This window comes from Elephas maximus, chromosome 20 (assembly GCF_024166365.1).
Source record: "Elephas maximus indicus isolate mEleMax1 chromosome 20, mEleMax1 primary haplotype, whole genome shotgun sequence".
Lineage (NCBI taxonomy): Eukaryota > Metazoa > Chordata > Mammalia > Proboscidea > Elephantidae > Elephas > Elephas maximus.
The window spans coordinates 10,641,225-10,657,969 of record NC_064838.1 but is presented as its reverse complement, the minus strand read 5'-3'; the positions used below and the strand labels follow the sequence as shown (position 1 = coordinate 10,657,969).

Below are 16,745 nucleotides of genomic sequence, written 5' to 3'. Positions count from 1 at the left end.
AAAATAGATTTTTAATTTAATTCTCAATGAATTAAAAAATTAATTGAAATAGCAGTTTTGGCATGTTAAGTAATTGAGGTTTGACTAATTTGAGCAGGAGAGGGAGAAAGGTAAGTTGAAGTGATTTCGTTGTTCTTGTTTTTTGTGTGTTTTTTATGGTAATATATGTAAAAATATATGATATTGCAACTATTTTTGTGCATACAGTTCAGTGACATTAAACTACATTTATCATATTGTGCACCCATAACCTCTATCTGTTTCCTAATTTTTTTCATCCCTCTTACCAGAAATCCAGTACCCATTAAGCAATAACTCACAGCTTGTCAGTGGCAACCACTGTGCCTCTGCCTGTTTTGGATATTTCATGTAACTGGAATCATATGGGAAACCCTGGTGGCGTAGTGGTTAAAAGCTACGGCTGTTAACCAATAGGTTGGCAGTTCGAATCCGCTAGGCACTCCTTGGAAACTCTGTGGGACAGTTCTACTCTGTCCTATAGGGTCACTATGAGTCGGAATCAACTCGTCGGCAGTGGGTTTGGTTTGGATTTTTTGAGATCATATGAAATTCCTATTTGTTCTTTTGTGTCTGACTAATTTCACTCAACATAATATTTTCAGGGTTCATCTGTGTAGTACCGTATATCAGGACTTCATTTCTCTTTGTGGCTGAGTAATAGCCCATTGTCTGAACAGACATTTTGTTTATCCATTCACCTGTTGATGAACACCTGTGTTGTTTCCTAAAGGGATGCTCTTTCTTAAACTTTTTGTTGTTGTTGAGAATATACACAGCAGAACATACGCCAACTGAACAATTTCTACACGTACAATTCTTTAAGTAGTGTAACCATTCTCACCCTCCTTTTCTGAATTGTTTCTCCCTTATTAACATAAACTCACTGCCCCTTAAGTTTTCTATCTCATCTTTCGAGTTGCTGACGTCAATTTGATCCGATATAGAAAGATCTTAAAAGAGCACAATGCTCAAGGCAAACATTCTTTACTAGTTAAACTAAACTATTGTGTGGCTTAAAGAAGATTTCAGAGGATATTTTTGGTTTAAGGTTTGAAGATTATCTCAGGGAAGTAGGTTCACGGATTCATCCAGCTTCAGTGGCTCCAGAAAATCGGAATTCCATGAGAACTTGAAATTCTGTTCTCTGTTTTCCCCCTTTTGATCGGAATTCTTCTCTAGAAGTCAGCGTTCAGTAATGGTCGCTGGGCGTCATCCAGTTCTGCTCTCGTGGCAGAAGAGGAGGTTGTTCATGGAGGCAGTTGGCCACACATTCCATTTCTAAAGGGAATAATATGGAATCATTTTCATCAAGAGGTCTGTACCAAAAAAAAAAAAACAAACCCACTGCCACTGAGTCTACTCCGACTCAATGGCAACTCTGCAGGACAGAGTTGAGCTGCCCCATAGGGTTTCCAAGGCTGTAAATCTTTTCAGAAGCAGACGGCCACAGCTTCCCCCTGCGGAGTTGCTGGTGGCTTTGAACCACCGACCTTTTGGTTAGCAGCTGAGTGCTTTAACCACTGCACCACCAGGGCTCCTAAGAGGACTATAAAACCATATCAGATAATAATTCTTTCAGTATTTAGTATCAGGTGGTCCTTTGTTTGATGTTTGTTGAATCAGTGGATATTTATTGATAATCTTCTTTGTGTGAGACACTATTGTAGGTACTGGATAGCAAGCAATTTTTGTTTATTTCCTTGATACTTTGATCATAACTAAAGTCTCTGCTCTCAGAGAGTTTCCATCCTTGTATAAAATACTGCACAGAGCTTTATTTTTTTCATATTTAGGAAAGGATGTGTTCCAGCTTAAAAAGTTCTAGAGAGAAAGCATGTTAAGAGGTACTGTTTCCCAAAGGGGATCTGGGAGCGCTAGTCACGTGTCTTTGGTCAGATAAATTGGGGAAACACTGCATTCTGTCTGTATCTCAACCCTCACACGTGGATAGCCACAAAGCATTTAACATATTAAAGCGTCAGAGTTTTCCTGCCATAAAAAACCCATTTGACTTTCTGAAATCCAGTAGTTCCCTAATTTATTTGACCATGAAATCCATTTTTGTCTCTTAACATCTATTAATGTGCAGTGGAATTAGTTTTCCATGAACAGACTTTGGGAAATGCTGTCACAAGGGAGTGGCTCTGTGAGGAAAGGTTAAAGGTTTGATATGGGAAAGAGCCTCAGCAGAAGACTCTAATCCCGTGTAAAGGTAAGATTTCTAACAGAATCCTAGGACCGGGATGTTAAATCAGAGTGGTGTGGATTAGATCTGTGGAGGAACTTGTTGACTAGGAGGTAATTACAGTCTGGAACTGAGAGTTTGGAAGGTCTCGTTGTAGAAGGGTTATCAGTAGTCTTTGTTAGGGAAGGACTCATGCAAAAACTTGCCTGTAATTGGGGCCTCTTGACATCATTTGGTTCTGTAGTCTGTTGCTTTTATAGAGAAATGGTCATTAAATCATCATTAAATTTCTTTTTTTTTTCTTAGTCACAGGTAAATTTTTTTCTCGAATATAATAAATGTTCTTAAGATTATGGCTAGTAAGCAGTTTCATTTATGGTTAGGGTACCCGTGGTTTGTGCTAGGCGACCCTAACCCCAGTTTACTTTCTTGAAACTGGAGATAACCTAGATTTGAGAAACCTGGCTATTATCTGGTTATAATAAAGTCAGAATTTTCTCAAGATTATAGTATCATAACAGTAATTGTAGTAATCCTTTCCAGATTTAACGCACTGACCATAACGTCTTTCTTTTGCAGGTATGATTTTTAATGAACGTGACCAGGAGTTGAGAGACTTGGGCTACCAGAAACACGCCTTTAATATGCTTATCAGTAACCGCCTGGGCTACCATAGAGATGTGCCAGACACCAGGAATGCGGCGTATGTCCTTACTAGCTCCTGTTAACACTGCTGACAGCACTCTGCCTTTAGTGCCAGTCCCTCCAAGTCCTCAGGGTGGTGTTGATGTTTGCAGTTAGACTTCATTCTTACCCATACTGGAAACCTTAAGGCAGATTTCCTTCTTATTATCCTTGAAGCCAAAAATGGTCTGAGATTTGTGCTAACAAAGTTCTAGAGCTTGTTGTGTCTCTTTTCAAAATTTCAAATCATGTGGGAAAGAGGAGGGAGGCGCTAATTACATCTAATTAAATAATCTTCTGACCTATGTTTGTTTCAGTTCTTTTTTTATTGGCTTCATGGCAAAAAGTTATAAAAGTCAGTGAAAAATGTTCTCATAATCTCACCATTCTGTTTTATGTGTATATATATATATATATATGTTTTTTTTTTCCCTCCCACCCACCCCAGTGCCGTCGAGTCGATTCCGACTCATAGTAACCCTATAAGACAGAGTAGAACTGCCCCATAGAGTTTCCAAGGAGTGCCTGGCGGATTTGAACTGCTGACTGTTTTCCCTCCAGTATTCTTTTTTTTTTTTTTTTTTCCCTTCTAAGGCTTTTAGTATGGTGAGTCAGTCATTCCACAGACAGATATTTGTTGAGTACCTTCTGTTTGCTAGACGCTGCCCTAGGCCCTGCGAGGACACAGAGTGAGACACTTTTCCCTGGGCTTGCAAGGCTGAGTCTAGCTGGGGAGGCAGATAAGTCAGCAGTCATTGCGTTATCACTGTGATAAGAGCTGTGATAGTAATCTGTCAGATGGGAGCACAAAAACAGTGATCAGGGAAGGTGTCGCAGAAGAGCCATCATTCAGGGAAGGTTGTTTTCCATGTACAGGGAACAGCATATGACAACCATTGAGGCATAAAACTTTGTGTTTGTTAAGGAACTGAAACGTGCATCATTTTGGCTGTGGTGGGGGCATGGCAAGAGGCCAGGAGGAAGGTAGGGCACAGATTCGGGAGGATTTTATTGTTTAAGTTCATGGGTTTTGTTGTTGTTTAAAGCCACCTAAGCCTTTTTAGTTGCTTACATGGCAGTTCTTCCCTTATCTTGATATATCATAGTTACGTAAATCTTTTTCTATTATTGGGCAAAAAATAAAATTTTCCAATACAAAGTTTTATATTTCTGTTGTTTCCTTTTGACACATCTTTGGGAGAAGCTGGACATCAGCTTAAAAGTGCTGCATTAAAAACTCGTAGTCATTTCAGGAAAAATAACGTTTTTATGTAACCTCTGCACACACACACAAAAACAGGAAAACTAAGTTTAAAAATAAGCAGGATGGCAGGTCTATAAGGAAGAAATTAACAAGATGTAAAATTCTTGATTAAGAAACCACATTGTTTGCTGAAAAGCTTTAAAAAAAGTCTTTATTATAACGTCAGAAAGAGGGTGACTGTGAGACATTTGCACCTTTTAAAATGTTGGAATTTGCTCATATTTATCTGCAGATGTAAAGAGAAGTCCTACCCACTTGATCTTCCAGCTGCTAGTGTTGTCATCTGTTTCTACAACGAAGCGTTTTCGGCCCTGCTGCGGACGGTGCACAGCGTCACAGACCGGACCCCAGCACACCTTCTTCATGAGATCATCCTGGTGGACGACGATAGCGATTTGGGTGAGGAGCGTTGTGACTGGCATCCCTGGACCTGGGCTGTCATTCACCACAGGGTTGTAGACATTGACAAAGCTGACCGCTCACAGTGAAGATGACTCTTAGGCGTGCCACTGCAGATAAATGCTTACCTGTTGAGTATAATTCTGAAGACAGTGCACTGTCTTTGTGTACAAACCGTGCTACCCAAATGTAGCCCTTGAAATTATCCCTTGGCTTTCCTTTTAAAAAAAAAAAAATCTACTTTGAAGTGATGATAGATTCACAGTTACGTTGCCAAGAGGCTCTGTGTTCCCTTTACCCAGTTTCCCCCATTGGCTGCTGCTTACATAATCATAGTACAACATCAAAACCAGGAGTTTGGCACTGACTGGCTGTGCGTGTGGCTCCGTGTCATGGCACCCCACGTGTAGATTCACGTAAGCACCACAGCACTGAAGATACAGAGCTGTGCCATCACCACAGAGAACTTCCTCCTGCTGCCCCTTTACAGTCACACCCACCGTCCCTGACACCTGGCAACCACTCATCTATTCCCCATCTCCATAATTTTGTCATTTCAAAAAAGTTATGTGACCGTTGGAGATTGGCTTTTTTCACGCAACATGATGCCTCGGCTTCCATTTATCTGAGAAGCCTGTCACACCGACTGCCTCAATTACAAATGAATCGCATTCTGGTAGTTTTTATTTGAAACATTACACTCTCTTACCTATAAAAGCCCATTGCCGTCGGGTTGGTTCCAACTCATAGTGACAGAGTAGAACGGCCCCATGGGGCTTCCAAGGCTGTTATCTTTATGGAAGCAGATTGCCTCATCCTTCTCCTGAGAAGCGGCGGGTGGGTTTGAACCAGCAACTTTTCAGTTAGCAGCTGAGCACTTAACCTCTGTGCTACCAGGGCTACTTCTTTTACCCATAGAAACACTATTTTAAGTGGTAGTTAAAGGGATTCCTAGGGAGTTTTTTACAGTTTAATCTATAAAAAAAAAAAATTTTTTTTTAATCTATAATATACTGAAATATCATTCAATTGAAATGAAACAGTAGGAACCAAAGTTGTATGAATTACTCAGAAAAGCAGAGGAATAGTAAAATGGAGTAAGAAATGGTCATACATGGTGAGTGCTGGTTCTTGGGGAAATCTGTGTTGGAGACTTTGAAGTAACTTCTGAATACTTAGCAATTACTAGTTCCTTGTGAATGGATGTATATTTTTTCATAAGAAAAATAATATAAATGGTTACTTTACAACACACATGGAAAATAGAGAAGCGATCACCCATGGTTACCACCAGCATTTTGGAGTACATCTCTTCCATGGATCTTTCTTTTGTGTTTTTATAATTGAAAAATTTTGGTTTCTTTCCTGATTTTTTTTTTTTTTCACTTACGTTGTATCATAAGTATTTTTTCCATGTTGCTAAGAGGACTTACATGGGCATGTATGAACAGTACAAGGAAAGGAAACAGATGCAGAGAGGATAATTTAGGTGTTTTGGGGTCACGTACCTTGTAAGGAATGGAACCAGAGTTCAAATCTAGGTGCTCTGGCTCCAGAGCAGGGTTTGCCGACTCTGCTGAGCCGCTTACCTGATGCTTTATTGTTATTAATTTATTTTGTTGTTTTTGCGAATATACAAATCAAAAGAGGGGAAATGTAGAACAGAATTTGAAATTCTCATGGACTTGAGACTTTCTGGAGCCATGGGGGCTGGATGACTCCTAAAACTACTGTCCTGAGATAATTTTTAAAGCTTTAACCGAAAATACCCCTGAGGTCTTCTTAAAACCAAACAATAATTTAGCTAAACTAGTAAAAAATGTCTGCCGTGAGCAGTGTGTTCTTCTAAGAGTGTCTATATGGGGTCAACCTGACAACAGCAACTCAAAAGATTAGATAGGAACCTTAGGGTGCAGTGAGTTTATGTTAACAGGGGAGGAGCAACTCAGAAAAGGAGGGTGAGAACGCACAGCTCGAAGGATATGTAACCAGCGTCGATGAAATGTGCTTATAGGGACAGTTGGATTAGTTTATGGTGAGTCTTTATTAAAACAGCTTTATTGAGGTATAATTTACATCCAGTAAACTACAGAAGTTTAAAGTGTACAGTTTATAAAGTTTTGACAAGTGAATATACCCATGAAACTGTCATGCAGTCAAGATAAAGGACATACCCATCAGCCCAAAGAGTTTCCTCAGGCTGCTCCCTCCCGTAGTCCCTCCTGTACTTCCTATCTCCCGTCTGGGAAATCCCAATTGACCTTCTGGCAGTATAGAATATTTTCTAGAATTTTATATAAACGGAAGCATACAGTACATACTTTTTTTTTTCTTCTTTCACTCAGCATAATTTGAGATTCATCCATATTAGTAGTGGAACGGCTGGGTTGTGAGGTAGGTATACATTTTGAGTCACTTGCTTTTAAATCAAGGGTAAGTTTTGAGCCAAGGTCCAGAGTCCCCAACAAAAAGCACAACTTACACAGGCAGTAGAACTATGCTTTACTCACATAGCAAAGAGACAGCAAGGTCAGCTTCAGTTGTGGGTGCTGCCCTCCACGGCCAGCGAGACACTCCCCGTGGCCAGCACAAGGCTGACGGTCTCCGCATACCGTTCTCGTGCCGCAGTCGGAGACGCCATTCCCTCCCTGCCAGGAACCAGGATGGGAATGGGATTGGCCAGGTGCTACAGAACGCACATACGCTCCGAGCTGAGAGAAGGTTTCTGGGAGTGTTGGCAGGTGCTCAGCGTGAGAGGGGAGGGGTATGTTGATAGGGCACCAGCTGCTGTGGGGTATGTTTTGGGTCAAGATGCCCTGGAAAAGGGAGTCAGCCCACACTCTCGTCCTGCCAAGAAGCCAGGCAGACACACCTGGTCCTAAGAATCAGGTTCATCTGTGGATCACAGAGAAAGATGGCTGGCTATGCTTGGCCCGCCCCTTTCACAGCTGATTCAGACAGAAGTCCACAACAGAGAAACCTGTAGCGACAGAAAGCAGATGAGTGGTTGCTTAGGGCTTGGAGTAGGCACCCTGGTGCCACAGTGGTTGAGTGCTCAGCTGGTCAGTGGTTCGAAGCCACCAGCAGCACCATGGGAGAAAAGACCTGACCATCTGCTCCTGTAAGGATTACAGCCTAGGAAACCCTCTGGGGCAGTCTTACTCTGTCATATAGGGTCACTAAGAGTTGGAATTGTGTGCACACAACAGGACTTGGGGAGGGGAATGAAGGGATGGGGGTGATATCTCATTTTAATTTGTATTTCCTTAATGGCTGGTGAAGGAGCTCTGGCAGAGCAAATGGTTCAGCATTCACCGCTAACTGAAAGGTTGGAAGGTCAAACCCACCCAGCGGCTCCGATGGAGAGAGACCTGGTGCTCTGCTTCCACAAAGATTGTAGACGAGAAAACCCTGTAGGGGAGCTCAACTCTGGCTGTGAGTCAGAATTGACTCGATGGCACCTGACGACAGCAACAACGGTGGCTAATTATGTTGGGCATCTTTTCATAATATGCTTGTTTGCCGTCTGTATATTCTCTTGGGTAAACTGTCTCTTCACTCTTTTGCTCGTTTTCTAATTGAATTGTTTTTACTGTTTTAGAGTTTGGGTTTTTTTTTTTTTTAATCTAGATAGTGTTCCTTTGTTGGATATGTCGTTTGTAAGTATTTTCTCCCAGTCTGTAACTTGTCTTTTTGTCCTGTTTTAAGGCTCTTTCATAGAGCAAAAGTTTTTACTTAGATGAGGTCTACGTGTCTTTGATGTCAAGTCTAAGACCTTTTTGCCTAACGCTAGGTCCCAAAGATTTTCTCTTACGTTGTTTTCTGAAAGTGTTAGAGTTTTATGTTTTGCACTTAAGTCCATGATCCATTTGTTTTTAATTGTTGTAGGGTGCGATGTTTTGGTTGAGGTTCTTTATCTTGCCTATGAATACCCAGTTGCTCCAGCAGTTTGTTGGAAAGGCTGCTTCTCCTCCTTTGAATTGCCTTTGTGCCTTTGTTAGAAGTCAGTTGATGTATCCTAAGGATGGATTTTGTGAACTGAATTGTCCCTGAATCCCTAATTCACGTATAAAAAGGTCCCACAATGGAATTTGTGGGACCAAGTATTTTCAGTGTAATTTCTCACAGAGGTTTTGTGACTTCTCTGTTCCGAAGCAGCATGGCTTTCCAGATTGGCCTGGTTGAGCATCTTCTCTTAGCCCTTCCTTCACCCAGGGTTCTCGTCTTTAACCACTCTCTGCTGCCTCACTGCTCTGTTGTTCTCAGCTAAGATATCCATGTCGATAAGGCTAAAATTTATTATTTCTGTCTCTGACTCCTTATTTGTGTTCCAGTTCTGCATTTCTGCTACCTGTGAAGATATGTTCCATTGTCAGTTAAAAACGTGTGTGTCTAAAACTCAGCCCATCATCATTCTCACCAAAAATAACTCTTCGTCCTGATTTCACCCTTGTCTGAAACCCAAGAAATACCTTTCCCGCTTCTTTCTTCTCTACCTACCCTTCATTCTTCTTCTCCAATCAGTCATTTAATATGTCCTGTTTATTCCTCCTTTTGATGCTGTCTCTTCTGTTACCATCGTTGACGTCCTTGTTCAGAGCATTATTGTTTTACTCCTGGGCTGCTAGAATAACTTTTTTATGGGGTAAATATGTGGAACCATCGAATTAGTCTTTGTAAGATAATGATTGGGGGTGTGCTATAACAATTAACTTAAGTGGGTGGCTTTAAGGAACGAATTTATTTTCTCACAGTTGAGGAGGCTAGAAATCTGAATTGGGCTCAGGCTCCAGGGGAGGACTGTCTGTCCACTCTGGGGGAAAATCCTCGTCCCACCTTCTCCAGCGTTCTTCTCTGTGATCCTCGGGTTCCTTGGAGATCTCACGTGGCGTCTGTCTTTCCCCGTTGGTGCTTGCCTCCTTCTGTGCCTGATGTGCTCTTTTTATACCTCAAAGGTGATTGGCTTAAAACACACCCCACACTGCTACGGCCTCATTAACATAACAAAGGAAATCCTATTTCCAAATGGAATCACAACCACAGGTATCGGGTTAGGATCCCAGTGCATACTTTTGGGGGACACAGTTAAATCCATAACAGGGGGATGGGACATTTTCCTACCTCTATACTTTTTTTTCTTTTGGGTATACCTTTCTTTGGAGCCCTGGTGGCGCAGTGGTTAAGAGCTCGGCTCCTAACCAAAAGGTCAGCAGTTGGAATCCATCAGCTGCTCCTTGGCAACCCTATGCAGTAGTTCTCCTCTGTCCTGTAGGGTCCCTACGAGTCAAAATCTACTCAACACCGACAGGTTTGTTTTTTGGTTTTTGTATCTTTCTTCATGCCACGTGAAGGGCCCTCCCTCAGCTTCTGCCTGTAGAAGTATCAGCCGTCCTTCCATCCTCATGTCTTTGACTTAGTCTTCTTTGAATACCTCAGACTGAAGGGCCTCCCCTCCTCTGAATTCCTCCAGTATGTATTGTGTGTTTCATTAATATGCCGTGTTTATGTTACATGTTTTAATTTACTTGCTAGATTATAAATTGCCAGAGAGTAAGGATCTGTATCACAGAACTCTGTATTTTCTATGCAATCCCAGTAGAGCCGTGCACCGAGTAAGTTCCCAGGAAATATTCTTGAATGAATTAGAAGATGTGTGTGGGGGAGGGGGGTAACAGCCTAATAAAGTATTACTTGATTTAACTCTGTATCCAGGTGACTGATAAAGAAGTAGCCTGTTCCGTATTACTCAGTTTTCTTAGATTTTGTAAATGGAATTGCTTTAGAGATTGTCCTAATACAGATACATAATCACTTCAATTTTTCTATAGCAAATGTTTTGTGGTAATATTTTAAAATTCATTTCTCTACAGATTAATTTATTATTTAGAAGAATAAGTAGAGTTAATTATCTTTTTTTTTTTTTTTGAAAAAAAGCGTGGTAAGTATTTTGTAAGGTTTTTTAAAACCCTTTTTTAAGTCTTACTATTTACAGTTTTCAGTGACCTGGTGTTTTGTAATTTAAAAAACTTGATCCAACTCACAGTGACCTTATAGGACAGAGAACTGCCTCATAGAGTTTCCAAGGAGCAGCAGTGGTTTCAAATTGCCGACCTTTTGGTTATCAGCCAAGCTCTTGACCACTGCGCCACCAGGGCTCCACCTTTCAAGTAGCCGATATGGCAACATTGTGGATGTGCTGGTTTTGGTAGTAATGGTCATATAACAATTACATAAAAATTATAGCAGCTGCCATCTGTCTTCAGCTCCCTTATATGTAAATTGAAAGATTTACATGATCTCTGAATTCCCTTTGAATTCAGTTTCAGAAATGAATGCTAATATTGTATAATTCCGTACCTTTTTATACACCTTTCTTTAATTTATTACGGACTCTTCCTAAGAACTCTTGCATAGACACACAGAATGTTCTGTGTTTTTATTGACACTACTAAGTCAACTCTCAGCAACCTTGCAAGGCTGGTCATGTCCCCATTTTACAAAGAAGAAAATGTGAAAATTAGGTGATCAGCTGAAGATCCCGCAGCTATTCTGTGGTAGAGGTGAAGTTAGGCCCACATGGCTCCCCTGTTCTGCTCTCTTCCTAGCAGGAAGCTGCAGAGGTGGACGAGCAAGTGGTGGGCCAGTTACACACTTCACCCCTGCACTCAGACATTGATTAAATACCCCTCCTGTCAGGAACAGCACCAGAATACCTGTGCACTGACTGCCCAGCAGTGGGAAAGGTGCCTGGAGCCCCAGGAAAGCAGAGGCCTCAGGCCCAGGTAGATGTTGACACCTGGCAGAAAACTGGGGAAGGCTGATGAAAACCTAAACCTTCAGAACAGAATTTCAAGCTCTCATGGACTCTAGACTTTCTGGAACCAAGGAGGCTAGATGACCCCTGAAACTATTGCCCTGAGATAATCTTTAAACTGTAAAGTAAAGCTGTCCCCTGAAGTCATCTTAAAAGTTGAGCTTAACTAGTAAAGAACGTCTGCCTTGAGCATTATGCTCTTTTAAGAACTATCTATGTAGGATCAAAGTGACAGACAGGAACTTTGGGGGGCAGAGAGTTTATGTTAACGGAGGAGGAGCAACTCAGAAAAGGAGGGTGAGAATGGTTGCACAACTCAAAAGATGTGGTCCGTGTCATTGAAACATACATGTGGAAACAGTTGTGTATGTTTTGCAGTGTGTATCCGCAACAGCAAGAAAATTGAAAAAAAAAAAAATAGTAATGACAAAAAGTTAATTTCGAAACTGAATGACAAAAAAAAGTGAATCTGAGTTTGAACCAAGCAGAAGCTAAATACTAAATTCTAGAATTTGTGGTGTTGATTTTTTGTCTTAATCAATCCATATTTTGTTTTTAGATTTGTGACTTTTAAAGGGAAAATTCATGATAATAACAGTGGTTCAGATATTCACTGTGGAAAAAACCATTTCTTAGTATCTTAATATGATCTTTAAAAGCTATGAAATTTAGAGAAGAATGAACTAGAATTTATTTTGAAAAAGCATTTAGCACTTTTAAATGAATAAAAGGACATGCTTAGTGCTGCTGTTATAATTCTTTGAAGGGGCAATAGAGGTTATTTCTTAGCTATTCTGAGTGGAGTAAAAAAAATAAAAAAGTGGAGTAAGACTTAATAAATTACCTTGAAACAAGAGACGTTTATATTTCACTTTGTTTTAAATGTGACTCAGTGCAGTCAGCTGACCGTCGTTCACTCAAGATATTTTCACTTCAGTCCCTCCCTCTGCAAAGCATTGGTTTAAGTTGCTATTGAAATAGCAGTTCCTCAACTACTCAGTATTTCACAGTCTTTAAAATAACTGTTCCTCTTGGCTGGTACTCCAGCTCTTACTCTTCATTTCTTTCCTTTTTCTTCCAGCAGGATAAGCTACAGTATTCCTTTAAAATAAAGCAGAAGGTTTTGTAACAGTTACTCATAATTGGCTGTGGGTTTTAGCATGTACCACATACCCCTTTACAGTAGCTCTGAGGTGTCTTTGTCCATCTCGCACGTGCTTTGAGTAATTGTGGTACTCTATTTTCAGATGATTTGAAAGGAGAGCTAGATGAATACGTCCAAAAATACCTCCCCGGAAAAACGAAAGTAATAAGGAATAAGAAGCGCGAGGGACTGATTCGGGGAAGGATGATTGGCGCGGCCCAGGCGACAGGTAGGACAGTGCTGGCTTTCCCCTCGGGGCTGGGTGGCGGGGCTGTGTCCTCAGAGGCCCCTGAGAAGTGTGTTTGGACACGGGCCTGCCAGCTGGCAGAGGTGAAGGGGCCTTTTCCTAACTCCAAACCCACTGCCCCAAAGCACGGCTCACAGGGAGGTGGAACGCCACGGTCGTTACTGGCCTGTTTTCATAGTGGCCTTGTTGTCGATTACAACCCCTCAGATGTGCTTTAAGTCTTATTCACTTACCTAAGCATAAAACGCAAAACCAAAACGTAACCAAACTTTTTCAAGTTTTTAATACAAAGCTTACGATACAGTGTGCCCACACTGATTTGAGTTATGCCACTATTTCTTAAAGAGTGGAATGCATACCTCTGGTGATAGGTATTATGATTTTACTTGGTAAAAGGGCATAACATTAAAAATTGAATTATATAACTATAAAAGTGTTTTGTTTTTTAATTCTCGCTCAATACTTCTGATTCCATCAAGAGAAAGTCTCCATTTTTTCCTGATACAGCTTTAAAACTTTTCTGTCATACACTTATCACCTTTTTAAAAAATAAAGACCAGTTCTTCTGCACAGAATATACCTGCTTAGTCTTCAGTGACATTGTATGGATTCCACTGCGTTTGTTTTTATAGTTACCTTCCATGTAAGGAGGGAGCTCTGGTGGCACAGTGGTTAAAGAGCTTGGCTGCTAACCAAAAGGTCGGTGGTTCAAATCCACCAGCTGCTCCACAGGAGAGAGATGTGGCAGTCTCCTTCTGTAAAGATTTACAGCCTTGGAAACCCTATGGGGCAGTTCTGCTCTGTCCTGTAGGGTCACAACGAGTGGAAATCGACTCTCAGTGGCAGAGGTTTCTGTGTAAGGTTGGTGATCCTGATTTTTATTTACAATCTTGACCAAAAAATCCTCTTAAATTTATTTAAGTTGGAACAAATGAATCAGTTTAAATGTACTAGGTGCGTAATACTGCAGGTAGTATATAAACATGGCCGAAAAATTATGAAGGTAATTCGAGAATGGCTGGATGTGGCTGGCACGGGCCCTGTGGCGACAGGTGCGCCGTGTTCCTGTGCACGCCTTTTTTCTGGATCGCCCTGCTTGCTGCCACCACTCCTCTATACCACAAGTTCCGTTAAAATTAGGACTTCACGTCCAGAACCTTTCTTCCTCCCCTCTCTCCCTTAAATGTGTTGTTAGGTGCCGTTGTGTCGGTTCTGACCCAGGGCCACCCTGTGTGCGACAAAATGAAATGTATACCAGTTGACTTCAAGGTTTATGATATTTTCTTTAATAAAATTTCTAGTCAAATACAGATTTACTGAATTGCCCATGTTGAGTTATTGAAGGCAATGAGATAATGACCACGGAAGTTGTGGGGTGTTTCCAAGATTATGCCACTTGAAACATTGTATTCTTACAATGTATAGTTACTGTGAGTTTATATTTTTTTTTGCTAACGATAGTTACTTAGTTTTTTCTTTTATTATTTGTTGGTCCTTTTCAGATACTATAATTTAGACTCTGTTGGAAGCACGCAGGTTCATTGTAACAAGGTGTAGTCTTTCGTATTTGGTTAAATTGGCTTTAATTGAAAAAACTAACACGTTTAGAATTAAGGAAAGCTATGAATATATTTCCTCCCCAAAGGAACCTTGATTGAATTGATCTCATTTCACAGTGAATAATGTTTATGCTGAACATTCTCTCTTTCTCCGTTGAACGACAGCTGGTGAGCTGTGTGCTGTTTTACATCCAACTGAAGGCCGTTCACGAACGTTTAGCTACATGACTAATTCACAGTCATCATTGAAAACCTTCTTTTTCTCTGCTGTCATTAACTGAAATAGGAGGCATCTGGTGCTTTAAGTAACTCGTGTAAAGTCTATATGGATACATTTCATGGATACACTTTTGGGAGAAGGATAATGCTCTTTGATGGTCAGGTTCTGAGTTTCTCAGCTTCTCAGAATAACCCTGCAGTTATCAGAGAAATTCTCTTTCCTGCTTATACTTGTCAAGAGGAGTTAAAAATAGCAGGATAAAATTTTTATGGTTTATAGTTTGCTAACTAGAAGGAAGGTATACTGTATCTTTACACAGATAACACATACCTTCTGTGCTTGTTTGCCAACTGCAACCCCCCCTGCGAGGTATTTTCATAACCGCTCTATGTTAATTTTTTTACAACAACATATGAAAAAAATTGGCATAGTGGCGCTTATGAAGATACCTTGGGGGGAGGGCACAGCCAGCAAACAGATGTAAAAGGCGCACATTATTTGTGTAAAAATAACGGTATGCCATTGACAAATGTGGGCCACTTGGACCAGGAAGGTTGAGAGAATGAGACAGGAGAGATAAGAAACAGAGAAAAGTAAATGAGAACAAGGAGCCGGGTGTGTCAGGAGGCATTGATGAGTCCAGGGGGGCAGAGGGCTGTATCACCAGCATTGTAGATACTTTCAGGGTCAGACCAGCTGTGCACAGTCTCCTCTCACTTTTGAGAGAATTGCCATCTTGAAGCAATAATTGATTGTTATAATGATGCTTCTGAGTCAACAATAAAAATGTGTTCACTCTGTTACCAAGGCAGGAAATGTATTCTTAGTGTACACTAAATTTAGAAATAACTCAATTAAAATAATTGTAATAAAAATGTCTACACACAGGGGTCATTGCGATTGTACGAAACCATCTAGACTCACTCCCTACCTGGCCATCCCAAAGAACTGAATTGTTGCTGTGAGGCTCTTTACTGCAGACAATCTGAATTGTCTCTAGATTTTTTTCAAGAGTTGTTGTGCATATTATTTGTGTGTGTGCTTCAGTTATATCGGTACGCCTCTTGGCTAAAGAACTTCCCTTGTTCACAATTGGCAGTAAAGCCGTGGTTTAATATTGTCTGGGGGGATAAGGGTAGCAGCTGTGTTCTATGCCATGTAAATGTATCACCCGGTTGAATTGGTAGCAGTCCCTAAGCTGCGTGTTACTGATCTCTGGTGGGCCCTCGTTGTTGTGTCCCTTCAGGAGAAGTCCTGGTGTTCCTCGACAGCCACTGTGAGGTGAACGAGATGTGGCTGCAGCCCTTGCTGGCTGCCGTCCGCGAGGACCCTCACACTGTGGTGTGCCCGGTGATTGACATCATCAGCGCCGACACACTCCTGTACAGCTCGTCTCCTATTGTGCGAGGCGGGTTCAACTGGGGCCTGCACTTCAAATGGGATCTCGTTCCCTTTGATGAGCTGGGAGGACCTGAAGGAGCTACTGCACCAATAAAGTAAGGCTTCTCCTTTATGCTGGAAAATTTCCTACCTGCAGAGAAAAAATATGTTTTAAAGGTAATTCCTTTTTCTTTGTAAGGAGCAAAAATCTTGGCTTTATTTGTCCATTAAAAATTCTGGTGTGCTTACTGAATTTTATGTGCTCTGCTAAGTCCTAAGGAAAAGAGATTTATGAATAAGACATTGTCCCTGCTTAGTGAGAATGGCGAATAAACTAAACAGTATCTTGTAGTCATTGTTGCATAGGGTACTGCGGGAGTTTCCCATACGCTGTGTCTTTTATGCCAAGTGCTCTGGTTTATTGATTTGATCGTTAATTAATCCCCAGTTCTTTGCTCATGTAGATAATGCTGGGAAGAACATGTAATAGATGAGGAAAGCATTTTCTGTATTTAGGATCTGTAAGGATGAAATCCTGCTAGAACAATTTCCAAGTCATGGTGTGAATTTTTTTCAGCTCTCATCCACGTTCCATGTTCTCTGATTTATAAATCTGCTCTTGTATGTTATTTCTCCTTTCTTATTTTTGTTTTCTTTTAAATTTTCTTTTGTAGATTTCAAAGAGATTTGTTTGTATTTCTGCTTTTGAAAGTTCTCGGACTTAGTTTGTTTTGTTTGGACTTTTGTGTTGTGAACATAGGCTACCTAAACAGTACATAATAACAGAGATGCACAGTGTAACGAATGTCTGTAGTGTGAACACCTGTG

The 16,745-nt window shown here is 40.9% G+C and overlaps 1 protein-coding gene across 3 annotated transcripts in view; it reads left to right on the top strand.

The window, feature by feature from the left end:
• The window catches only part of GALNT11 (polypeptide N-acetylgalactosaminyltransferase 11), a 72,799-nt gene that overhangs the window by 40,165 nt on the left and 15,889 nt on the right, over positions 1-16,745 (top strand). For all 3 annotated transcript variants that reach the window (XM_049861959.1, XM_049861958.1, XM_049861960.1), the window contains exons 3-6: positions 2,786-2,909; positions 4,387-4,553; positions 12,615-12,740; positions 15,784-16,033. In XM_049861959.1, the coding sequence (XP_049717916.1) occupies positions 2,786-2,909; positions 4,387-4,553; positions 12,615-12,740; positions 15,784-16,033 (667 nt within the window). The remainder of the gene's footprint in view (positions 1-2,785; positions 2,910-4,386; positions 4,554-12,614; positions 12,741-15,783; positions 16,034-16,745) is intronic.